The sequence below is a fragment of the Delphinus delphis genome, chromosome 4 (assembly GCF_949987515.2).
Source record: "Delphinus delphis chromosome 4, mDelDel1.2, whole genome shotgun sequence".
In the NCBI taxonomy this organism is placed as follows: domain Eukaryota; kingdom Metazoa; phylum Chordata; class Mammalia; order Artiodactyla; family Delphinidae; genus Delphinus; species Delphinus delphis.
The window spans coordinates 11,289,510-11,316,025 of record NC_082686.1 but is presented as its reverse complement, the minus strand read 5'-3'; the positions used below and the strand labels follow the sequence as shown (position 1 = coordinate 11,316,025).

The 26,516-nt window shown below is 38.0% G+C and overlaps 1 protein-coding gene across 3 annotated transcripts in view; it reads left to right on the top strand.

The window, feature by feature from the left end:
• The window catches only part of ITSN1 (intersectin 1), a 230,084-nt gene that overhangs the window by 88,554 nt on the left and 115,014 nt on the right, over positions 1 to 26,516 (top strand). For all 3 annotated transcript variants that reach the window (XM_060010352.1, XM_060010350.1, XM_060010351.1), the window contains exons 8-16: positions 3,256 to 3,356; positions 7,434 to 7,497; positions 10,366 to 10,503; positions 11,918 to 12,033; positions 15,382 to 15,644; positions 17,809 to 17,958; positions 18,045 to 18,185; positions 26,046 to 26,133; positions 26,268 to 26,407. In XM_060010352.1, coding sequence (XP_059866335.1) covers positions 3,256 to 3,356; positions 7,434 to 7,497; positions 10,366 to 10,503; positions 11,918 to 12,033; positions 15,382 to 15,644; positions 17,809 to 17,958; positions 18,045 to 18,185; positions 26,046 to 26,133; positions 26,268 to 26,407 — 1,201 coding nt within the window. The remainder of the gene's footprint in view (positions 1 to 3,255; positions 3,357 to 7,433; positions 7,498 to 10,365; positions 10,504 to 11,917; positions 12,034 to 15,381; positions 15,645 to 17,808; positions 17,959 to 18,044; positions 18,186 to 26,045; positions 26,134 to 26,267; positions 26,408 to 26,516) is intronic.

Below are 26,516 nucleotides of genomic sequence, written 5' to 3'. Positions count from 1 at the left end.
TCAAGAACACTACTTTTCCTTTGAAAGCGTTGCATGTTGATTTTTTTTTAAAGAGGATGGTAAATAGGTAGTAGTAAATGTTTAAAAAAATAGAACTCTAGGTATGAGGGAAAAAAGCACATTAACTGTTTTGTGTCAGTCATTTAAAAGTTTATGTATAAAAAATACTATATGAAGATTAGAGCCAAAACGGGCTCTAATTTTATCTCAGACAATCTTATGGGGTCTGTGTGGATTGTTAGTAAAACTTTAGATCAGGTTTTATGAAATGAGTTATTCAGGTTATGGGACAGTTGTTATTAAATCAAACATGTGGCTCAATTTTGGGTACAGCTTACATGACCTGTTTGCTTCTGTTTTGGCCAATCTTGGTTCATATTATCTTTCATATTTTTATTTTACCCATTTTTTCCCCTTGCATGCTGCTGTACTAAAATTAAAAATTAAGTCTCTTGATAAGCTGTCTCAGAGCTTTCCAAATGAAAAGGAGATGTAAATGAAGATGATTCCATCTTTTCTTGTTTCAGTCCTCTTTAGGAATCTTTCCTAAGTGAATTGAGTCATTTTTCCTCTTTAAAGAAAAGAGCATGTTGAATATAATTCAATAATTCACTGCCTTTTAAAAAATAATGTAAAGAAAATCCATAAACTGAAAAACACTGTGCCAGATGCTCTATGCACATTAACTCATTTAATGCTCACCTTCTTCCCCATAAGATGACTGATTTTCTGTGTTATAGATGACGAGGAGGCTCAGAGACAGGAGTGACTTGCACAGGATAACTTAACTCCTAGGTGATAGGGCTGAGTTGAACTGAGATCTTTCTGATTTTAAGGCAGATGTTCTTAAAATTTGCCCTGAAAACTTCGGTTAATTGTGGTATACAGGTATTTGTGTTCCATTTAATTAAAGTTTTACTCCTAGGATGCAGGAATATTTATTGAGTATCTGCTTTGACTCATTAATCCCATTTAACCCGCACAACCACCTGTAGGGTAGTAATTGGCTCAGAATTGTGAATGAAGAAACACCCGGAGAGGTTATATTTCTCACCCATAGTTTACAGCTTACTAAACAGCAGAGCTGAGATTTAAATTGAGATCATCTAACACTAAATTCCATGTTTTCTATTCTTTCTCCCATATCACGCTGAACTTTGAGTATTCTCTGACTTTCCACAAGTGATTTTGAAATCTGTCTTAAAATTGACTTGTGACATTAAAATGAACAAACAGCCAGTATTAGCAAAATTAATGCTATTAAAATGTTGGGTCTGCTCGCCCATGTGCAGTAAAGCCAATCTACTGACACCAGGTTGTAAGGCACCAGACAAGGAGTCCGGAGCAGCTAATGCTCAAAAAACCTGAGCTCCCCAATGGGTTTTAGGGGAGCATTTTTAAAGGCAAGATGAGGGAAGGGAGTCACAGGATGTGTGATCAGCTGTGCGCCGTTCTCTGATTGGTTGATGGTGAGGTAACAGGGCAGTGCCACAGGGGTTAATGTTATCAATCCTTAGGCTCCAGCTTCCCTTTGATGGAGTTTTAGCATCTGTAAAACAACTCAGGAATGTGCATCAGATACTGTTATCTAGGTACTTCAGGGAGGAACTAAAGATTCTGTGACTGCCATATGGCTGACTGTTTACATTGTTACCAGTTCTCCTGGCCCAGTTGCTGCTTTTGTCACTACACGTTCATGTACTTTCAATCATTAATTCTTGAGTCAGCCTTTTGTGACTCAGGGGAGGCCTGGGAGACTACAGCTTTTCTACAAACAAGAGATAGGCTGAGAAAAAAAAATTGAGAGAGGCAGGCAGAGGACGTGAGGGGAGGGGTCTGTCCCCAGAAGGCCCCATAGGGTCCTGCTCCGGTTATAAAAACACTGGGGTTTTTTTGGTAGTTACCTTTCAATAATTTAAGTTTCTAGCAAGTTTTTATAATGTGGCATCTAACTTTTTGGTTAATGCATTTTTAGGCCTATTTAAATTCTCAGGACTTTGGTAGAAAACTATGATTGGATAAGTGTAATCTTGAACACCTTCTGTGTAATACCCTACATTCCTGGGGTGCAGGAGAGATATAATTAACTTCTTGACAAATAGGCAAGAGTTGGAATCTTCAAAATATTAGTTTAAAATGAGAGAGTTGTTGCAGAAGTATGCACAGCAGATTAGAACTTGGTAAATGTTTTTATTAAGAAGTTTATAAAAATTGAAAAGATAAATTTTTATAGGTACTTTTCAAGTGTTTGGGAGCTGTTTCTGTGCTTTGAGAAGTGTACATAGTAAGTATCAGTGCATAGGTAACATACATAAATGATGATTAAAAGGTCCAGTTCATGATTAAAATTTCACTGTAATCTGTGAGAAATAGATATTTTTGTTGAAATGAAAGGAAATTGCAAATGGAGCATTAGTTGTAATCTGTCCTGGAAGCGGAATGCCATTTTTACTGCCAGCTCAGCCATCGTGTTTAAATTGCCCAATTGAAACATCTGGCTCTCAAGAAGCCATGGGTACCAACCAGCATGATACTGTGTGGGAACTAATCGGAGGAACTGATCACCAAGGAGGTCTACACCCGAACTGGCTGCCAGCAAGGGGTTTCCTGAGGTCAGCTGCATGTTGGCAAGGAAAGGTCAGCACTGGATTGCAGTCAGAAGCAGAGCTCCTTCCCATACTGCACTGCTGATTTGCCAACCGCCCTGGGAATGTTCTCTTCTCTCTGGGAAACTCCATTTTGGGCATTTAAATTCTCAGAATGAAATAACTCCATTTCATTAAGAAACACATTCTGTATTTTGGTGTAAAGAAAGTTAAACATTTTAAAGAATTAATACCTTTAAAAGCAGTTATTTGTTTTCTATCATCATTGCTTTTTGAACCTAAAGAGGACTGTTCTAGAAGTTTAGAGGAGCCTGGTCATTACTGTATCACCTCAGTTCCGAGGAGATTTTCCATTCTTTTGTAGAAACTTTAAATTAGTAAATTGTCCATATAACTTGAACCAGCCACTTGGTCTGCTGTGTTTACCCTTGATTTGGAAAAAATAATGAGCTTATCTGGAGAGAAAGGTTTATAACCTTAAAAAATGGAAAAAATCATTATAGAAAATTCAGAAAGTGATTAGGAAGTGAATAAAATATTAAATCTAGTTTTCTAGAGAAGTTCTTAGTTTACTGTTTTTAGAGAACTTAAATGTGATTTTCCTTACTATTAATCCTTTTTTCCTCTCCTTCCTCTCTTTGCCCCACAGTGTTCCTCCCGCAGCTGAATGGGCTGTTCCTCAGCCATCCAGACTGAAATACCGACAGTTATTCAACAGTCATGACAAAACCATGAGTGGACACTTAACAGGTATTTACAAATGAGAATTAAGTTAGTGAAACATGATCTTTGTTCTAAATGCAAATTGTTTCTAGATGTTGGGCTGAAGATTTTCCCAATGTCTTCCTCCATTTACTGTACTTCTTTCTAAACAGGGTTTTTGTTATGCCCCTTACCTCCAGTTCTCATCTACTGATAAGGCCATAGTTATTTTATTCTCCAGTGCCTCAGGCTTTTGCTTCTTGGTAAATAGAACCTAGACCAAGGATCCCCCAGCACCCTAGATGCCACTGTTGTGCAAATCAGCGCACTTGCAAAGAAACACTGCTGTGGACAAAGCCTGGTTCACATTCTGAAGTTCAACTTAGTAGATGAACTTGAAACTGTCTACTCAAACAATCAGTGTTTATGGCAGGACACAGGGTGAAAGTTAGTAAATGGTTGGGGAGTTTAGAACCTAGCTTTGCCACTAACCAGCTGGAGGCCACTTTACGTATTTGGATCTTATTTCTTCATGTATAAAAGGCCAGAGTTAAGGTATGTGGTCTCTATGGATTTAAAAAAAGATTGTTGTCTACATTAGAAGGATTCAAAGGATTTTATGATACTGTCCAGAAACCTTTCTAATAAGGGGTTAAAACACTTAAAATTGTTAGAGAGTTATAAAGAAAAGCATAATTTTAATAAAGGAAAATAGAGATCTCCAATACAAACATTAAGTGTAAAAGGGGGGAAAATATAACTGCTCTTTAACAAATATGAAAGGAGGGGAGAATGGGGTCATTTTCCTGAGGTGGAGAAGCAGTGATATTCAGCAAAAAACATTTTAAATTTCTGATTCTTACTATCTTTTTTTTTTTCTATCACTTACAATTGCAATTTTTACTTCCAAGAGAAAAATTCATCCTTGTTTAAAAATGTCAGGATTGGGTGAGACTTCGAAGGGTTCTGGTCTAACCTTGAACCCTATCCCAGTAAAGAATCTCAGCAGTCATTTCAAATAACCGTATATTTGTATCTGAAAGGGCGAATTATAAGTATGCACAAATTCTCTGTATGCCTCTCTCACTGTGCTAAAGCGGTAGCTGTCACTTTTATACATAGCATGAAAAACCAGGCCAGCTTATATGGGCACTGAAGGGATATTCAAAAGTATAGTTTTAAGTACTGTTTAACATGATTTGACACCAGTGTATCATACAGACCCAGACCTGCATTGTCAGTGAATCTGAAAACATTTTTTAAAGCACTGTTGGTGTTTGCTGGGAGTTACTTAAAATAGTATTCAGATGCGATGTTGATGCCGAAATTCTCTTTTCTTGGTAGGCTGTGTTTTATGACCGAAGTATAGTATCAGGTAGAAGGTATATGACGCAGGAACTTAAATATTTAGAACTTATAATATCTGAGGCAGAAAATAAAATTTGAAATATACTGGATGGATGAGCAGATTTTTGCTACTGTTTAGCTGTATACTTATTACTGTTTTGTCCTGGAAGGAATTTAAGGTGGGAATTTCATTTTCAAATCTTTGTATAGTCATGTCAAATAGAAAGAATAATTTATTACAGTACATTTTAAAATAGTAAATAAAAGACATTTAATTTGTTTTCCCTTTGTGAGGAATCAATATAAGGTGTGTTTTAGGCTAAATAAGACTGTTGATGGAAGCAGAGCAGGTTTTGTTGAGATGAAATACAAAGATTATTTTCATGATCACAACTGTGAAAATAATTGTGTGAATCCTCAACCCCTAAAGCAGTTACTCAGTTCAGCTTAAGAATTGAGTAAGATTAAGAAGAATATCAAGAAAGTTGAGAATAGTTCCCAGAATGGAAAGAGGCAGAAGTGAAATATTTAGCAATGGCACAGTTTACCCCATTGATTACCTGGGTTGATTTCGCTGATACACCTGGTTAGGTGGGCACCCCCTTGTTCCTTCCCAACCTGATGTATATGCTACTGCACGCTCTTAAAAGAGACACTCTTATAAAAGAGAGAAGGAGTCCTTCCTAATCTAAGTTATATAAGTAGCTCTAGAATTCTGGTAATGCTATTCTTGCTAGTCCACTTCTCAAAGAGGTATTCGATTATCTCCTTGCATTCTGAAACAGTGCATATGTTATTTGGTTATTCATATGCTAATCACAAAATGCTAAAAGTCTTAGTCATTGTTTGAAGTAAAGCATTAACTTCATTTAATTGTCTCTGTTCTTTCCATTCAAGCTTCCCTACTGAAACATAGCTACCCACTGTAGGCTTTGTGAACTTGAGATTTGTGTTTATTCCCTTAATGTTTCCTTATAAGCCAGTCTGCCTTTCATGAATGTAGGCTTCTACAGAATAGTTCCGAACACTCAGAGCTTGATTTTTATGTTGTCCTGTTACTATCTTTGCTGTTGCTGATCTAATTTAATGTTTCACAACCTTGTCTTAGGACTTAGAGTCAAGTATTAGAAATTGCAAAAGACAGTTGGAATCTTTTAGTGCAGGGGTCAACAGACTTCTATAAACAGCAAAATAATGTTTTCAGATTCAGTGACAATGCAGGTCTGGGTCTATATGACACACTGGTGTCAAACCATGTTAAACAGTACTTAAAACTACCTTTAAATATTCCTTCAGTGCCCATATAAGCTGGCCTGGTTTTTCATGCTATGTATAAAAGTGACAGCTACTGCTTTAGCAGAGTGAGCGAGGCATACAGAGAATTTGTGTATACTTGTAATTCGCCCTTTCAGATACAAAAACATTTTAGACTTGCAGTCATACACTGTCACTGCTCTTCAGCTTTGCCGTTGCGGTATGAAAGCAGCCGTATATCGTGCTTAAATGAATGGGCATGGCTATGTTTCAATAAAACTTTATTTACAAAAACAGGTGGAGGGCTGGATATGGCCTATAGACTGTGGTTTGCCAATCCCTGTTCTAGATCATTTTCCTCATTTCAGAGATAAAAGAACTTCCTAAAAGTAGTTTTGTTAATGTCACATGTCATTAGGGAGTGGAAGAGTCAGGACTGGAATCCATATGTCCTGATATCCAGGTCCAGGGTTAGTTCTTTTCATTTATTGTTACACTTTTTATTGAATAGATGAAATATGAACTTTCTTTTATATAGTTCTGAAGTGAGCAGAATTGTTACAAGTATAAATTGAAGCATTCACTAAACTTTTGCTAATTCTACTTTAATGTTGCCAACATTCTAAATACAATGTTAGAGACTAAATAAAATGATCAATGAACTTTTCTCATTCCAGTATACCACAGAACAAGCAAAATTTTATGCGTGGTAATCTTCCTAACACAGTTGCTACCACTTTCCATTCCTTGGTCTTCATGTCATCCTGGGACCACACCTTGGGAGTCAGTGATGGACATAAGATATTTATCTCTCTCCTCCTAACACTAGTTTATTTAAACATTCAAATTCTTACATTGTGGCCTTTCTGGTATCTAAGGCTAGTTTCATGCCAAAACTGAAGATATATACAAGTATTTTAAGAAGTGAGAGCTGATTCTGAGATGAGAGTTGAAATTCCAGAAATTCTTCTTTATCACTAACCTAGGAAATGGCTGCGATAATTGGCCATTTATACAACCTTGAGCAAGTTTTTTTTATTTAGTTTTGTTTTAGAGTCTGTATAATGAAATGAGTAGAAGAGTTCTCTCTAAGGTCCCTTCCTCCTCTAAGATTCTCTGAATCTTATCTGAATTTGATAGTCATCATGGTGGAGGAAGCAGGTGGTGGCCAAGATGCTGAATTTAGAGAGAATAAGTTTCAGCTTTGTAAATAAAAGCCTGATACGAATAGAGATGGTAACCTGGACAGAAGGGCAGGTTATATTTTGAAACTCTAATCCTTTACATACTCATTCCTCATTAAACATCTATTTAACAAAAATTTATTGACTGTGTGCCAGGTGCTTTGTGTTTCTTGCCTTTTTCATTGGGGCTTAATTTCCTTTTTAAAAAGCCCTTCGGGTAATAGCAAATATCGTTTAAAGCACTGTGATTGCATGAGATTATATAGTACCTATGTGCAGAACACTGATCAGTGAAGATTTGCTGATTCATCTTTATATTTTTTTCCTGGTTTTTGTTTAGGTCCCCAAGCAAGAACTATTCTTATGCAGTCAAGTTTACCACAGGCTCAGCTGGCTTCAATATGGTAAGGAATGAAAAAGTTCCTTGGTTTGTATAAAGAGGAAACTGTATTTCTTGAATTGATATGGCTCATGGGTCTTTAGATTAATACCGTTATTTCTAAGGGGGATATATGTAGTAGGCTTAATTTTCCAATGAGTTGTTATGATTACCCCTCTTACTTTCCCCCCTTTTGATTTTGAAAAATACAAAAGCAGAGCAATCAATATAATGAATTCTCAAGAACTCATAATACAGCCTAAATAAGTCTCAACTCATGACTTGTCCTGGTTCTCCCCTCCTCCTTTCAATTATTTTAAGCCAAATCTCAGTCATTATATCATTTCCATCTGCACATATTTCAGCTTGTATCTCCAAAAGACATAGGGATTTTTTCCCCACATGACTGCAATACCAAAAGTCCACTTAAAACTGTTAAATAGTAATTCTTATCATTAAGTTAATCAGATGGTGTTTAAATTCCTTAGATTGTCTCATAATTTTTTTATAGTTGATTTGTTCAAATCAGGACTGAAATAAATCTATATTTTGTAACAATTGGTTGATACATCTTTTAAGTCTCCTTTAACCTATAAACTCCCCCTTGTCTTGTTTTCCACTCCTCCCCCACCCCACCCCACAAAAAAACCCCAGATCATTTGTCCTATAGTTTCTTATAGCCTAACTTTAGCTGATGGCACCCTTGTGGTGTTAATTCATTCTTGTATTTCCTGTAGATTGGTAATTAGATCTTGAGCAGGGTTCTGCACCTCAGTGCTATTGACATTTTAGGCCCGATGACTCTGTGGTGGAGGCCTGTCCTGTGGACTTTTGATTGTTAAGTAGCATCTCTGGCCTCTGCCTACTGCAGCAGCATGAGCCCCGCCTCCACTTGTGACAATCAGAAATGTCTCCAGACATTGGCAGATGTTCTTTGCAGTACTAAATCAATCAGTGGTTGAGAACCACTCATCAGATTCAAGTTTGAATTTTTTTTTTTTTTTTTTTTGCAAAATACATCAGAGATGATACCGAGTACTTTCATCAGTAGGTACATTTATTTCTCTTTGTCTATTTTGTAATGAGTTTTAGTAGCTATTGATGAGCCTTGCCTAATCCTATAGGATTCTTTACATTTAAATATTAACTAGAATGTTAAATATTTAATTTTAATATCTAGTTAAATATTAACTAGAACACACACTCTTCAGGAGTGTATATCTCTCAGTTATGCATTATCCATTGATTCCACCTGGAAGATAAACCCGGTCTGTACCACTTACCTGCTAGGTTCAAGATTTTGCTGCAGGCTCATTGATGTGGTTGTTTCATAAGTGGTCAAGCTCTAGGGCTGCTCCCTTCACCCATTATAGTCCCTTCTGCTTTGCGTTAAAGGGTCAGCCTCTTGCAATAGCATAATAACAGACCAGTTAGCAAGCATCTTATATCTATGACACATCTAGACCTCTTTAAGTCTGGGTGTGTACCAATATCCTAGGGCCCTCTGGAATAAAAACTAAAGACCTAACATTTATGGACGTTGGTTGTTCTCATGACACTAGAATATAATGAAATGTTTAAGTTTCTCATTTATAACCTGCCCTCTTTGAAAAAAATACTTGAGTCTTCTCCTACTAGAATATTATATTCTCTTTCTATATGATAAAAAGATATTTAATTAAATGTGTACAGCCATTCTTCAGGCAAGTATGGGGAAAAAACCAAATAGGAATTCCACCTGCCTTTGAATTGCATTTACCTAGGAGTGGGCAGTGGAAAGGAAGAGAGAACAAGGTAAAACAAGCAGAGTTTTCATTTGTGGCTGTGTTCTACTTAAAAACAGGAGCCTGGCACCTGGAAAAGGCAAAGGTAGAGGGACAGAAAAGAGATCAGTGGTTGCCAGGGCCTGGGGGCAAAGGAAAGGGTGACTATAAAAAGACAGGAATTTTCGGTGATGATGAAACTTCTATACACTGTAGAGTTACACAACTGAATGTGTTTGTCAGAACTCGAAGAATTGTACTCTAAAAGGGGTGGATGTTACCGTATGGATATTGTACCTTAAAAAAAAAGAGTTTATGCCACCTGAGGAAATTTCAGATTTAAGAGGAGTTTCTTGATTTATCGCATCAGCAAAGCCAGTTAGTTGCCCAGTGTAGCATCTGTCCTATTGGTATTTTAGTGAACAGTGTTGTGGTCTTGCATCCTCTTTTGGTGTCCAGAAGTTGTTAAGTAAAATCACATTCTTGGACTTGCTAGAAAAATCTGTTTACTTTAATTAGCTACCAGGGCAAGTTGATTATGAAGAACAGTGACGATTGAATCCTAAGATTAAGGAACAGAAAACACCTTGCCTCTGTGGCTGGAGGCCGTAAAGATCCACCCTTGGAGGCCTAGATCAGGGCTTGGTCCAGTGAGCTGAATCTGGCCTGCACCTGGTTTTGTTTTTTAAAACAACCGTGCCCATTTGTTTCTCTATATATTGTCTGTGGCTACTTTCCTGCTGCAGCAGCAGAATTCCGTGTGATAGAGATTGTGTGTTCTGCAAAGCTTAAATATTTACTATCTGACCTGATAGTCTGCAGAGCGTAGTCTAAATTAGACACATGGAATGTATGATACATTTAAAATGGGTTGCAATGATTGAGAAGAGTGTAATTATAATCATAGTTAACATCTGTTGAATGCTGAACACCATCCCAGCTATATGGATTGTCTCATTTTGTCTTTGCAATGGTGGTGTGAAATAGGTACTATTTTTATAAACTGAGGCACAGAGGAACTCAGTTGGCCTAGAGTCAGAATAAGAAAATAGAACGTTTAAATCACTCATGAATAGTAACAAGCATGCATTTTCATGAAGCTAGATTACAATGAACTTTTTGTTGAATAGGAATCTTTCTGACATTGATCAAGATGGAAAACTCACAGCAGAAGAATTTATCCTGGCTATGCACCTAATTGATGTAGCTATGTCTGGCCAACCACTGCCACCGGTCCTGCCCCCAGAATACATTCCACCTTCCTTTAGGTAAGGAATATTTGGCTCTCATAAGAAATTGTGCGCTGAGTATGTGAATTTCAAACTTGGCTTTGTTGCCTGTGTATCTTATAGTCATTTTTTATTCTTGGCAAGTAAATGAAATATCTATGAATTCAAGCAAATCTTCTTAGGTAGGTTTGTGTTAATCTTTCCCTGTTCTGTTCTTTAAAGTACTCATAGGATATTAGTAAAACAGTCAAGTAAAACATCACAGATTTTGTGATTTTTGAGACAATCCATATAATCAAAGCTCACCCAAAACTTTAGCAGTTTAAGTGCAATGATATCAACCTGTACATAGAAAATAAAGCAAGGAGATTCTGCCTATGAATTCTACACATTCCAGACAGAGGTAACAAAATGCTGGCAATGTAGAAATTATAATCAGGAAGATTATTAAAGAAAATTTTCATGGTCTGAAACATAACCTCAATGGAGACATTGAGAGGGTAGTTCAGGGTCCAATTGGGAAGACTCTGCAGTTACTGGTATCCTCCGCCTACACACAACCACGCATACACAGCCCTCTTGGACAACTGTGTCTCAAAGCTTTAACTTAAAAGACAAATTTGAGATCTTACGAGACAAAGAAGAACAAAAGAAGCGCAGATAAGAATTTCTGTCCTAATTCCTCACAGGAAGGACTGGGGGAAAAGTCCCCATAAAAGTATGAAACATGAAGCCATCACTGTCAGCACATACATGGTGCAGGGGGGAGCTGAGAAAACTGTGAATGTGTAGGAAGAAACCGGTAGCTGGACAGTTTGCCCACAAAATCTCACAGCTTCAAGAATCGCTACAAGAAACACAACACTGGAAGCTGATAAAAAAGCATAAAAAGAAGATAGGTAGATCGGTTTAAAAGAGCAAGATTAATGGTGTAAAGTGAAACTAACCAGTAAACTAAGTGATTTGTTTTAAGAACTATAAAGTATAGACATTTCATGTGTTTGTTAAGAGATAACGTGGAGAGACTTTGTAAAGGGAAAAAAAAAAGATGCTCTCAATTAGCTGAGCTGCTAATCTTCCCTTGGAAATTTAATGTTTCATAGGAGGGTTATGATCGGAACAGCAAACACTTACTATGTCCAAGGTACTGCTCTAACCACTTGACAATTGTTCATTGATTTAATCCTTTGGAATTGTCCTACTTTTGGTGATGGTTCTAAACATTTGAATGAATATGGCACTCAGAGTCTGATGACGTTCAGATACTCATTTTTAAGAAACTCTTGTAAATAGAGAAGACCAAATCTTTATCTTTTCCTCACTAAAAATGAAATTTGCTCCATGATATGTGGCATAATCTTAAAAAAAATTTTTTTTCATAGTTTACCCAATTCTACCTAGACAGCTTTACATGAATCCTTTTTTTTTTTTTTCTTTTTTTCCACAACTGCAGAAGAGTTCGATCTGGCAGTGGTATATCTGTCATAAGCTCAACTTCGGTAGATCAGAGGTTACCAGAGGAACCAGTTTTAGAAGATGAACAGCAACAACTAGAAAAGAAATTACCTGGTAAGACAGTCCTTATATTTGAATTATAGCATATTAGAGATTTTCTATCTCTAAGGCAAAGATGGAGGCAAAAATAAATTTAGCTTTTGACATTCTTGCTATGTTTCTTTTTTTAAATTTTATTTATTTTATTTTTTTGCTGTGTTGGATCTTTGTTGCTGTGCACAGGCTTTTCTCTGGTTGTGGCGAGCAGGGGCTACTCTTCGTTGTGGTGCGCGGGCTTCTCATTGCGGTGGCTTCTCTTATTGCAGAGCATAGGCTCTAGGCGTGTGGGCTTCAGTAGTTGTGGCACGCGGGCTCAGTAGTTGTGGCTCACAGGCTCTCTAGAGCTCAGGCTCTGTAGTTGTGGTACATGGGCTTAGTTGCTCCGCAGCATGTGGGATCTTCCCGGACCAGGGCTCGAACCCGTGTCCCCTGCATTGGCAGGCAGATTCTTAACGACTGAGCCACCAGGGAAGCCCTTGCTATGTTTCTTTAACTGACCTTAGTCAGAAAGGAGACACTTTTCGTATGCTTTTGGATTTGAATATATGTATAGAAATAAGAACATTATGTACTCTGCTAATGCACCCTTGTTCTAGCTTTTAAATTGAAATCTGATTATTTACCACTTAACAAAAATTTTATAAATGTTATCTATAAAATGCTCAAAACTGATAAGCCTTTAAGGTGGTTGCAGAAATAGAATGTAAAATTGCCTACTGTTGTTTTCTCATGTTGTTATAGAATCGGAAGCTCCTTGATAACAAGAAGTTATTTTAAATTTAATATGAACCTAATTTAAATTATCCTCATTTACAAAGATAAATTCATCATACTATTAAAATATTCTATGGTAGCTATGAATTATTAATGATGAGATGACAATTGATACTGACACCCTAATGAAATTTATTATGGAACCTCTTTATGTTTAATACTCTGTCAGTGTCATTTTGTTGCATTTAAAGTGCTCAGGGGATAATTGACCTGCTCAGGACACTAGGTCTCCTAGTCTCCTCTTTAACTAAATTACTTTTTGTTCAGTGATAAACTGCTTACTGAAAATGTTCTTTGTTCAAGTGTGTTGAGTACAGTGAAGAATCTAAATGTTAATAATACATGGTCCATGCCCTCTGGAAGGTTATAATACAACTGAGGATTTAAGACATCCATATAAACAATCATCAAAGCAGTGCATAAGTATGATAAATTCCTGAAGACAGAATTATAGATGCACAGCAGAGCTTACTTATAGCTGGTTGGCATAGACTGGGAAATACACAAGCAATTAAATCTCTATGAAAGAGGTCACAGTTGAGTTGAGATTTGAAGAGTAATTGGGTCATTACAAGTGGAAGGGAGGAACATTTCAGGTTGATAATAATGGGAGTAAAGTCTTAAAGCAAATAAGGACAGGAATCCTTAGAATTTGGAATTTTCTTTTTCTGTTGGTAGAAGACATTCATTTAAAGTTTTGAACAGGATGTGACAGTATTAGAGTTTTGGGTTAGTGCATTCTTTCTTTTAACAACCATTTATTATGTGCCTCTGTGTACCAGAAATAGGGCCAGATTTTGGAATTAAAAAGATGTATAGGGACTTTCAGTTTTTTTCTTTTTTTTAAATCGAGGTAAAATTTACTTAAGATAAAATTGATCATTTTGAAGTGTACAGTTCAGTGGCTGTCTAAGTCAGCTTGGGCTTCCATAATAAAATGTTATAGTCTGGGTGTCTCAAACAGCAGAAATTTATTTCTCACAGTTCTGGAGGATAGGAAGTCCAAGATCAGGGTGCCATCCACTTCCATTCCTGGTGAGGGCACTCTTCCTGACTTGCAGATGGCTGCATTCTCACTAGGTCCTCACATGGCCTTTCCTCGGTGTGTGCACATGGAAAAAGAAAGATAGCTCTCTCTTCCTTTTCTTATAAGGCCACTAATTCATAATGAGGGCCCCATCGTCATGACCTTATCTTAACTGGAATTACAAAGTTCCCATCTCCAAATACCAGCCCATTTGGGGGTTAGGGTTTCAACCTATAAATTGGTGGGGTGGAAACCATTCAGTCCAAAACAGTGGCCATACCTAGTTACTCTCCATTCTCCCTTTTCCCCAGCCCCTAGAAATCACCAGTCTGCTTTCTGTCTCTTTGGATTTACCTCTTCTGGATATTTCATATAAATGGTATTATGCAGTGGGTGACCTTTTACATCCAGCTTCTTTCACTTAGCATAGTGTTTTTGAGATTCATCCACATTGTAGCATGTATCATTACTTCATTCCTTTCTCTGATGGAGGGGACTTTCGATTTTAAGGTGGCAGAGTAAAATGATTGCTGCCTGTTCTGAAATCACAAAAGGAGCCAGAAGAACAAGAAAATAAAACTTGCTTGCCATCTCTGATCTCTAATCTAACTACAGTATGTAAGGAAGGTCTGTTTTCAGTGAAGGCCAGACAGGAATGTGGGAAGAAGCCAAGAAAGAATGCTCACAGCTACACATCTCAAGACAGTGTGTGAAGTGACTGCCCTTGAAATAGATTGGGAACAATGGGAATGACATGCTGCACAGGCTGGCAGTGAGAGCTTCCCTTGTCTGGGGCTGGCTCCAAGGAGAAGCGTGTGAGGCAAACACAAAACTGAATAGACGCTGCTGAAAACATAGTAAGGGATGTGGTGGATGGAATTTTTTTTAAAAGTAAAATAAAATGGATCTAAACAGTGTTAGCAAGGATCAGAGAAAAACAATTATTGACCTGGGGATACTTCTAAAATTCATAATTGGTGTTCTCAAAGAAGGAAACTGAGTAATGGGTTAGAAAAAATAACTTACGGAGTATCATTTCCATGATGATTAGGGCACAACCTGCTCTTCAGTGTGAAACCCAGGAGGAGACTTACCTTCTTACCTCTGCATTCAGAAACTGTCTTGTTTGTTAAAATTGAAGACACAACAGCACGGTTTTAAGCAAAGAAAAAAGAGGTAGAAAGGGAAAGATTCATGGTACAGAAGTGACAAGGGGTCAATTGCTGAATCCAGGTCATAGAAAAGGGAAAGGGTAGAGTGACAGGGAAGGTATGGAGGTTGGGTGATGATGCAGAGCTGCTGTCAAAAGATTATTCCAGAAACCACGTTTGGCATTTCGAACACTATGATGTGGTTCATCTGGAGGGGAGAGTATATAAGCAAGAAGCTGGGTGAAGGGCACGTTCATAGTGCTTATCAGTGAGGGCACAGGTGAGAAAGAAGCTTTGGGAGTTCAGGTTTGCAGGTACACTACACATTTCCAATATGCCATTGAGTTTTCCCTTTGAAAATACTATGTTGAAAATCATGGCTTTTCCTAATCGTTACGTCTTGTTTTAAAGTAACCTTTGAAGATAAGAAGCGTGAGAACTTTGAACGTGGCAATCTGGAGCTGGAGAAACGGAGACAAGCGCTCTTGGAGCAGCAGCGCAAAGAACAAGAGCGCCTGGCCCAGCTGGAGAGGGCGGAGCAGGAGAGGAAGGAGCGGGAACGCCAGGAACAGGAGCGCAAGAGGCAACTGGAGCTGGAGAAGCAGCTGGAAAAGCAGCGGGAGCTAGAACGTCAGAGAGAGGAGGAGCGCAGGAAAGAAATCGAGAGGCGAGAGGTGAGCAGCTGGGGAGCAGCCCCGTCATGAACACGCATGCTCTTCCAGAGCTGTTTAAGTAATATATTAACACAGTCTTTTTTTCTTTTTACAATTCAGTAGTTTTAGTTATTCACAAAACTGTGCAACCGTCACCACTAATTCATCACCCCAAAAAGAAATTCCTTACCCATTAAGCGGTTACTCCCCATTCCCCCTCCTCCTGCCCTTAACAACCTCGAATTTCCTTTCTCTCTCCATAGGTTAGCCTATTCTGGACATTTTGTATAAGTGGATTCACATAATATGTGGCCTTTTGCGTCTGGCTTTCGATTAGCATGTTTTCATGCTAAGTTGTAGCGTGAATCATTACTTTATTCCTTTTTGTGTTTGAATAGTATTCCATTATATGGATAGACCACATTTTAAATTTATCCATTCATCAGTTGGTGGACATTTGAGTTGTTTCTACTTTTTGGCTATTTTGAATACTCATGCTATGAACATTCATGTACAAGTTTTTGATAATACAGTCTTGTAACAAACCACTGATAGCAGTTAAGTATTTTTTTCTAGCCTTTTTTCTGCATTCACATACAAATATAGAAACAAAAAGGTTTATATGGTGGGGAGGTTGAAGGTTTAGTTGAAATTGTTTTATGAAACCACTGTAATGGTATCACGCTAATTTTATTGTTCTGCATCTTTTTCTTTTTCCACTTTAGAAAATATGTCTAGTAATCTTCACTGTATTTTATGGATGGCTTCCTAAATTTGGTGCCATACCTGGATAGGGGCCAAGCCTGTCTCCTGTCTGTCTTTCCAATTTTAGTATATTGTTTTTTTTTAATTAATTAATTAATTTATGGCTGCATTGGGTCTTCATTGCTGCGTGCGGGCTACTCTTCGTTGCGGTGCATGGGCTTCTCATTGTGGTGGCTGCTCTTGTTGTGGAGCACGGGCTCTAGGCACACAGGCTTCAGTAGTTGTGGCACACGGGCTCAGTAGTTGTGGCTCGCGGGCTCTAGAGTGCAGACTCAGTAGTTGTGGTGCATGGGCTTAGTTGCTCCATGGCATGTGGAGTCCTCCTGGACCAGGGCTCGAACCTGTGTCCCCTGCATTGGCAGGTGGATTCTTAACCACTGCGCCACCAGGGAAGTCCTAGTATATTGTTACAGAAGCAATGACATGATTCTCTTGTGTGGATAAAATGTATTTTAAAGATGGGGGATTTGTCTTTATAAAAAAATAATACTTTGGTTTCATCTCCTGATGATTGCTTTAGAAAACTTGTAGCTATAAGCTCCCTTTCATTCGGGCAGACACACACAGATACTAACAGGATTTTCATTTCCAGGATGACAACCAAAAGGTAGACAGCCTTTCCTTCTTCAGTGTTTTAAAAAAAAAAAAGTATTTTAGAGTGTTTATTCAAGATTATTTAATTGACATTTACCATGTGCCAGGCATTGATAGTCCCTGGAGATATGGTGATAAACAGGAACTCCACCTGTCCTCCAGGCCCTTACAGTGTAGTTGGAGCACAGGTATGTAAGAAGCAATTACAATACGATAAAGAGTGCCAGGTGCTCCCACAGTTACTCTGCCTAGCAGCCATCAGAGTCAGCGTTGAAGAGAGCTGACATTGCCAGAGAAATTACAGAACCTTCTGTGCTAAAAAGGAAATGAATGATTAGGGAGATGGGGGTTACAGACTTTTAAAGCTTGAGACAAATAATAATCTCTCATGTGACAGAAGAAATAATAATTACTTGTTTGATGGAAGAAAGCTTTTTTTGTTTTGTTTTTTGTTCTGGGGTTTTTGGCTTGATTTTACTAGATTAATTTTCCTTGTTTTTTATGAGTCCGTAAATAAGGAAGAGCAGCTTATTTTAGCACACCACGCATCCTTAGCAGCGTAAAGAATTGAATGTCAGTGGTGAAACAATCCAGTCTGTTCTCAGCTCATGTAAATATAATAGCCTTTCTCAATATTCTCTGTTTTCCCATAGAAGGAATATTATATTTGTATAAAATTTTTCTGCTATATTAAAATAAAAATTTCTTGTAATGTTTAATAATATTTCACCCCTAAAAGAAAAGACTTACTAGATGTAATGCTTACTAAGAGACCTTGAAGAGTGTAAGAACTGAAGAATTAATAAATCGTCTGTGTATGTCATAGGCTGCAAAACGGGAGCTTGAAAGGCAACGACAGCTTGAATGGGAACGGAATCGAAGACAAGAACTATTAAATCAAAGAAACAAAGAACAAGAGGACATAGTTGTGCTGAAAGCAAAGAAAAAGACTTTGGAATTTGAATTAGAAGCTCTAGTGAGTAGTTTGATTATGCTTTGGGAATCTACTTACATTGAACCATTAAAATGCTAATAATTCTTATTATTTTTCATTTGTTAAAGAATGATAAGAAGCATCAACTGGAAGGAAAACTTCAAGATATCAGATGTCGATTGACAACCCAAAGGCAAGAAATTGAGAGCACAAACAAATCTAGAGAGTTGAGAATTGCCGAAATCACCCACCTACAGCAACAATTACAGGTGAGAAAATATGTCCCTTAAAAGCTTTTTGGCTTACATGCCTTTCTCTGATTCATCTCATTCATTTATTCACTCAACAAACATCAAGCATCTAATAGGCACTGGGAAGCCAAGATGAAGTAGATAAGGTCGTTGCCTGAAAATAGGTTGTCTAGTAACTCAGCACACTTGCCGAGACTGCTACATGCCAGCTCAATGCAAGCTCTGGTAAGCACTGAGGATCCAGCAGTGGACAGCAGAGACAGGAACCCCGCCCTCACAGAGCTTACTTTCTGTTTGCAGGGGAGACAAGCACTAATAAAATAACAAGTATGTACTCTATTAGAAGATGAAAAGTTGCTCTGGAGAGCAAGTAGGGAAGAGAGTCCCCAGTAGTAAGGAGAGCTGTGATTTTGAGTAATGTGGTCAGGACAGGCCTCTCTCTGAACATGCTTTTTGAGCAAAGACTTGAAAGAGATGAGTGGCTGAGCCATGTGAATATCTGGCAGAGCAAGTTATAGGTAGGGAAACAATAGTGCAGAAGACCTGAGGCTGTAGCTGGTCTCTGGGATGCCAGTTACAGCAAGGAGACCACTATGGTTGGAGCAAGTGGGGGCTGGATCACACAGGGCCTATAGTCCATTCATGGGACTTTGGCTTTACCGTGATGAGCACAATAAAGAAGTGCAGTTAAGTATATTAGGGGGAGTTCCAGAAATGTATGTATACACAACAGTTGGAGACAGTGGAGTACTCTAAGCAGTTCTGCTTTCATTTTATTACCTATACAACCTTGACCACCAAGTTGTTACAGTATCACCTGGTTTGGTTTCAAGTGTTGAGCTAGGGGGCATCAAATTCATGTAGATATTGTTCTGCATATCATCATGAAATATGATCAGTTTTGAGCATTGTGACTTTTTTTTTGTAAGTCGTTTTAAAACCTCTGTGTTCTCAGAGACGTTTTCTTTCTTTCTTTTTATTTATTTATTTAGGCTGCGTTGGGTCTTTGTTGCTGCACGCGGGCTTGCTCTAGTTACGGCGAGCGGGAGCTACTCTTCATTGCGGTGCTCAGGCTTCTCATTGGGTGGCTTCTCTTGTTGCGGAGCACAGGCTTTAGGCATGCGGGCTCAGTAGCTGTGGCTCATGGGCTGTAGAGCGCAGGCTCAGTAGTTGTGGCGCACGGGCTTAGTTGCTCCACAGCATGTGGGATCATCCCGGACCAGGGCTCGAACCTGTGTCCCCTGCATTGGCAGGTGGATTCTTAACCACTGCCCCACCGGGGAAGTCCCTTGAACATTGTGACTTTTATTTCAGCTTCTTCCTCTCTGCATGCTTTTTTTGAGATTTATCCATATTGTTGACTGAATCAGTTGTTTGTTCCTTTTCATCACTGAGTAGTATTTCCTTATTTATCCCCTCACCTGTTGAGGGACATGTAGGTTTTTTTCCAGCTTGGGACTGTTTTTTTTTTTTAATTTATTTTGGCTGCGTTGGGTCTTCATCGCTGTGCGCAGGCCTTCTCTAGCTGCAGCGAGCAGGGGCTACTCTTTGTTGCAGTGTGCGGGCTTCTCATTGCAGTGGCTTCTCGTTGCGGAGCACGGGCTCTAGGCGCGCGGGCTCAGTAGTTGTGGCTCGCGGGCTCTAGAGCGCAGGCTCAGTAGTTGTGGTGCAAGGGCTCAGTTGCTCTGCGGCATGTGGGATCTTCCCAGACCAGGGATCAAACCCGTGTCCCCTGCACCAGCAGGCAGATTCCTAACCACTGTGCCACCAGGGAAGTCCCTGGTTTGGGACTTTTATGAATAAAGCTGCAATGAGTATTTACTTATACATCTTTATGTGGAAATGTGTTTTATTTCTCTTGGTTAAATTTTAGGAGTGGAATTACTATGTCATGTAAGTATGTGCTTAACCCTATCAGGAACTATCAAATTGTTTGCAAAGTGGTTGTACCATTTTACATTCTCACCAGGAGTGTATGAGTCCTTCAGTTGTTCCTCATTCTTGTCAACACTTGGTATTGCCATTATTTTTAATTTTAACATCTCTGGTGGGTGTGTAACAATATCTCATTTGGCTTTAATTTGCATTTTCCTGAAGGCTAATGATGTTGGTCATTGTTTCATATGTGTATTAGTGTGCATCTTCTTCTGTGTGTCTTTTGTGAAAAAATCTTTAGCTCATTTTTTAGTAGGTTGTTTAGCATATTATCAAAGTTCTTTATATATTCTCGTAAGAAATCCTTTTTTAAAAAAATATTTATTTATTTGGTTGTGCCGGGTCTTAGTTGTGTCAGGCAGGCTCCTTAGTTGCAGCTCACAGGCTCCTTAATTGTGGCTCGCTGGCTCCTTAGTTGCGGCACGTGTGCTCCTTAGTTGTGTCAGGAGGGCTCCTTAGTTGCAGCTTGCCGGCTTCTTAGTTGTGGCATGCAGACTCTTAGTTGCGGCATGCATGTGGGATCTAGTTCCCTGACCAGGGATTGAACCTGGGCCCTCTGCATTAGGGACGTGGAATCTTAACCACTGTGCCACCAGGGAAGTCCCAGAAGTCCTTTGTCAGATAGATGTTTTGCAAACATTTTCGCCCAGTCTGTGGCTTACCTTTTCATTTTTGTAATGGTGTTCTTTAAAGGGCAGACGTGTTTAATTTTGGGAAAGTTCAATTTATTCATTTTTTTCTTTTATGGTTTATACTTTCCGTGTTCGATGCAAGAAATCTTTGACTATCCCAAGATTGCAGATATTTTCTCTTATCTTTTCTTCCAGAAGTTTTACCCTTTTATATTACATGTTTAGGTCTGTGATCCATTTCAGGTTGGTTTTTACTTAAGTGTAAGGTAAGGGGTGAGGTTCGTTTTTTTCCATACCAACACCCAGTTGTTCTACCAACATTTATTAAAAACACTGTCCTTTTCCCCCATTGAATTGCCTTGGTAGCTTGTTGATAATCAATTAACCACATTTGTAAAAAATCTTTTCTAGATTCTCTTCTGTTCCTTTGATCTATGTCTATCCTTTCACCAGTATTTCACTCTGTTGATAATTTTAGTTTTATAATAATTTTTGAAATCAGGTAGTGTGAGTTCTTCAATATTTTTCTTTTTCAAATTATTTTGGCTATTTTAGGTCCTTTACATTTCCACAGAAGCTTTTAAAATCATCATGTCAGTTTTTACAAAAGTTCTTAGAGTTTTTATTGGAATTCCATTGAATTTATAGATCAGTATGGGAAGAATTGACATCTTAACAATACTGAGTCTTAATAGTATATCTCTTAATTTTATTTGGGTTGTTACAAGTTTCTTACAGCAGTGTTTTGTAGTTTTCAGTGTACACGTCTTGTACATATTTTGTAAAGTTTAGCCCTAATTTCAAGGTTTTTGATGCTATTGTGTATTACATATTTTAATTTCAATTTACAGTTGTTTGATGCCAGTATATAGAACCAGAATTCATTTTCATATATTGACATTATATGTGTGATATTGCCTAACTCATTTATTAGTTCTAATAGCTTTATTGTAGCTTCCTTAGAATTTCTACATACATAAACATTGTGAATAAGGATAACTTTATTTCTTCTTTTTTTTTTTTAATATTTATTTATTCATTTGGTTGCGCCAGGTCTTAGTTGTGGCAAGGTCTTAGTTGTGGCAGGCGGGCTTCTCAATTGTGGCATGCGAACTCTTAGTTGTGGCATGCATGTGGGTTCTAGTTCCCTGACTAGGGGTTGAACCCGGGCCCCCTGCATTGGGAGCATGGAGTCTTCACCACTGTGCCACCATAACTTTTTTTTTTTCCAATCTATACACCTTTTATTTCTTTTTTTGTCTTAACTGCGTTGATTACAACCTCTAGTACTATGTTGAATAGAAGTGGTGAGAGTCTTGTTCTTGATCTTAGGAGCAAAGCATTGCTCTCACCATGAAGTATGATGTTAACTGTAGGGTTTTTTTTGATTGATGCCCTTTTTTTTTTTTGCGGTACACGGGCCTCTCATTGTTGTGGCCTCTCCCATTGTGGAGCACAGGCTCCGAAAGCGCAGGCTCAGCGGCCATGGCTCACGGGCCCAGCCGCTCCGCGGCATGTGGGATCTTCCCAGACCGGGGCACGAACCCGTGTCCCCTGCATCAGCAGGCGGACTCTCAACCACTGCGCCACCAGGGAAGCCCTGATTGATGCCCTTTTTAGGGTGAGGGACTTCCCTTTTTTTCCTTGTTTGCTGACAGTTTTTATCATGAATGGGTGTTGAATTGGGTCATATTCTTTTTTCCTGCATTTACTGAGATGTTTATGTGGTTTTTTTCTCCTTTATTTTGTTAATATGGTGATATTTGAATGTTAAACCAACCTTCCATTCTTGGGGTAAACTGCACTTGGTCATGGTGTATTATTGTTTAACAAACATTTTGCTGGATTCAACTTGCTGTTATTAGGGGTCTCTATTGAAATTCTTGAAGGATATTAGTTTATCGATTTCTCATAATGTCCTTGTCTAGCTTTGGTATCAGGGTAATAAATAAGAAACTAAGCTGTAGGGTATTCTTTTCTCTTTTAGTTTCTAAAAATATATGATGGTAGTCTTTCCTTGATATCTGTGGGGGCACTGGTTCCAAGTTGCCTGGGGATACCAAAATCTGTGGGTGCTCCAAGTCCTTTATGTAAAACCGATAGTACAGTAGTTCTTCCATATTGGCATATTTGAATTGAAATTCGATCCTAGGCTGGTTGAATCCAGATATGGTGGACTGACTGTAGTGGTAGCTACCATTTATCCAAAGCCTGGCATGTGCCAGTGTGCTCAGTGCTAAGACCTTAATGTGGATATTTAATAGAGTCCCACAGTAATCTGGTAAGGGCACTATCATTACTCTCATGTTATACGTGAGAAAGTGAAGATTCGAGAAGGCAACATTCTAGAATCAGTTTCTGGCATTCAGTTTCTAGCTGGGAAACAGGAATCCAAATTCGAATCCAGATCTATGTGACTTCAAGACTTTACATCCAACCTCAACCTTGACACTACACTGCCTTCCTAGCTAACCCCATCAGCTTGTCTCTTAAAATCCTGTATATTTCTATAAAACTTTCTCTCACCCCCTGGAATAGCTATCTAGTTCCAGTATCAGATCAGTTGGTCCAAATGTGCAGATTAAAGGATTCGGGAGGCTGACTGCACTATGCCATTTTAATATAAGGGACTTGAGCAATCTCAGATTTTGCTCTTGAGAGGATCCTGGAACCAATCCCCCATGGATACTGAGGGTTAACTGTGTTTCTTCCTTAATTTTTGGTGGCATTCACTAGTGAAGCCTTCTGGGTCTGGAGTCTTGTTTGTGGTAGAACTTCTAATTGCAAAATTTATTCAATAGATATTGACACAAGGCTATTCCAGTTTTCTATTTGTTCTCTGGTCTGTTTTGATAATTTTGTATCTTGCAATGAATTTGAACATTTCATCTAAGTTAACAAATTTATTTGTATAAAATTGTTTATAATAATATCTTATTATTCTTTGCAAGTCTGTAGTATCTGTAGTGATTTTACTTCTTTCATTCCTGATATTGGGAATTTGTATCTTTTCTCTCCCACTCCAATTCCTCCTCTCCTTCTTCCTTCTCTCCCTCCCCTTTCTCCTTCTCTTCCTCCTCTCCCTTCCCCTCTTCCTCCTTTACTCCATCAATCTAGCTAGGAGCATATTGGGTTTATTGATTGGTTTTTTTAAAAAAGGTTTTGATTTTATAGATTTTTTTTTTTTCCCTGTGGTGTGTCTGTTTTCTATTTCATTGACTTGGGCTTCTTATTATTTCCTTCCATCTCTTTATTTTGGGTTTGATTTGCTTTTTTCTAGCCTCGTAAAGAGGAAGCTTAAATTATTGAGTTTGGATCTTTCTTCATTTCTGATAATGTATAACATTTTAAGCTATATAATTCCTTCAAAGCATTGTCATAGCCATATGAATATGTTGTATTTTTAAATCCACTCAATTCAAAACCTTTTTTAAAATTTCCTTTGTCATTTCTTTGATGGATTATTTAGAATTATGCTGTTTAGTTTCCAAATGCTCGGATTTTTTTTCCATTTGTCTTATTGATTTCAGATTTATTTATGATATGATCTGTGAACATACTCTGTATGATTTTAACCCTTTTAAGTTTATTGAGACTTATGTTATGGCCCAGCATTTGATCTGTCTTGGTGAATATTCCGTGTGCACTTGTAAAGAATGTGTACTCTGTTGAAGTTGGGTAGGGTGTCCTGTAAATGTCAGTCGATCAAGTTGTTTCATGATGTCGTTCATGTCTTCTGTGTCCTTACTGATTATCACTGAAGTCCTAATCAATTTGAGATATTAAGATATGACGTATAATGTAAACAATATCAGAAGTTCACTGCTAGAAATTGTTTGAAAATACTTTAAAATGCATGCACCTTTTAGAAGTGTATTCTTTTCTGTGGTAACTGTTTTTCTGTGTCTTTCATTAACTATTCATGAGAAGTTTCATAAAATATTCCGTTGAAAATTTAGGAGTGAAGGCCATGTGTTTATTATCTCACTGAATGCTCTGTGTCCAAACATATTTTTATTATTTAAGATTGATGCTTAGTATATTGTTATTGATAATAAAATACCAATCAAGTTTCCTGAAAAAGTAGTGAAGTTAAAAATAATACATGGTTTGAAGAAAGGCAGGTACATAGTAGGCCGTGAGAAATCTGTTTCCTTTCTTTACAGTAATTAGCAAATTCTTGCTCTGCAAATGAGTCAGGTAGCCCTTCATATTGGTTTGACCTATTTTTGAAACTCAGGTAGTCCATTTAAAAGTAACGTTTAAATAAATGAAACAATCTGAGTGATCTGAGCCAGGCTTCATCTTGATCCTTCATTGTTTGTCCTGGTTCAGGAAAGAATCTTTGGGATTGGGTAAGAGGCCTTGCCTTAATTTAGCAAGGAGAACAAGAGGAGAAGCTTAGTTGGCTATGCTTTTTTGGGGAAATGATCGACTTTTGTATTGTTTTGTTCAAATTTTGGGGGATGGGGGGTATATGTGTTTGTGTGGATTATTCATATGAGAAGATGCTACCAAATCCTCTCCATTGAACTGTATCTACTGTTCAGACATATAGTACACAAAGATTTATTACACACAAGCCAGTCTATATCTAAAGGTGGTTGTTCCAGAAAGGGACTGGTTCTTAGCCTCTAGTGAAAATTTTTAATTGACATTTTAATTTTTTCAAACCAAAAGTTAATATACAGAGATTTTTTTCTCAAATCAGAGTAAAAATAAAAGTCAAATATTCCTTAATAAAGCCTGGAAAATCTGTCCTTTTTCTAAAATGTGTAGAAACTATATTGAATAATTTCAGCTGAACTTAGGCAAATACAATTGCTTGTCAAGTCACCCATGAAAACTCCAAATAGGCTTGTACAATGTGGTTTAGCTTTTATCTATGTCAGTTAAAAAATAGTTGGTTCAAGATTTTTGTGTAGCTGTTTAAAATTGTGCCTCTATCCTGAGTGTTGGACAAACATATATGGCAGCTAAGATTCTAATTGTTAAAAGTCCTTTTTTGATTTCTGTTTCCAACTTCAGGTGTATGGTAATCCAGTTCAACCCTATTAAGGCTCAAAGTTCAGGACAGAACAGTTCCTGTTTAAACTACTGAGTCAGTTTGCAAACAGCAGGGTCACTGCATTTGCATTTGATCCCAGTGCAATTGAGAGATCATTGCTTTCCATTTTCTCTGCTGAGTTGTGAAACCACCCTGACAGTTTCACTGTAGAGGATTCAGGTTGAGATTAGGAGAGTCTTTGAGGGATGAGGAAACATGGTGGTTTTCTCCATCATTCATTGCTGTGTTCTCTTTCTCTCCTAGGAGTCTCAGCAAATGCTTGGAAGACTTATTCCAGAAAAACAGATACTCAATGACCAATTAAAACAAGTTCAGCAGAACAGTTTGCACAGTAGGTGTTTTATAAAAGTTGACTTTTTCCCTTTTTACTGGCAATAATTTTCTTAATTGAAATGAGAACGTTAAAAACCATTTTTCCTCACTGCCAGTTTGTTTTTCTTATCTTGCGATGTTTTTCTAAAACAGGAGATTCACTTCTTACACTCAAAAGAGCCTTAGAAGCAAAAGAACTAGCTCGGCAGCAGCTACGAGACCAACTGGATGAAGTGGAGAAAGAAACTAGATCAAAACTACAGGAGATTGATATTTTCAATAATCAGCTGAAGGTAACTATTCTGTGTGTGCCTACATGTATGTCTTACTTTTTAATTTCTCTAACTGGCCAGATGATTAGCTGATATTTGATCCCAGGCAGAAAAATTTATTAGGCTGGTT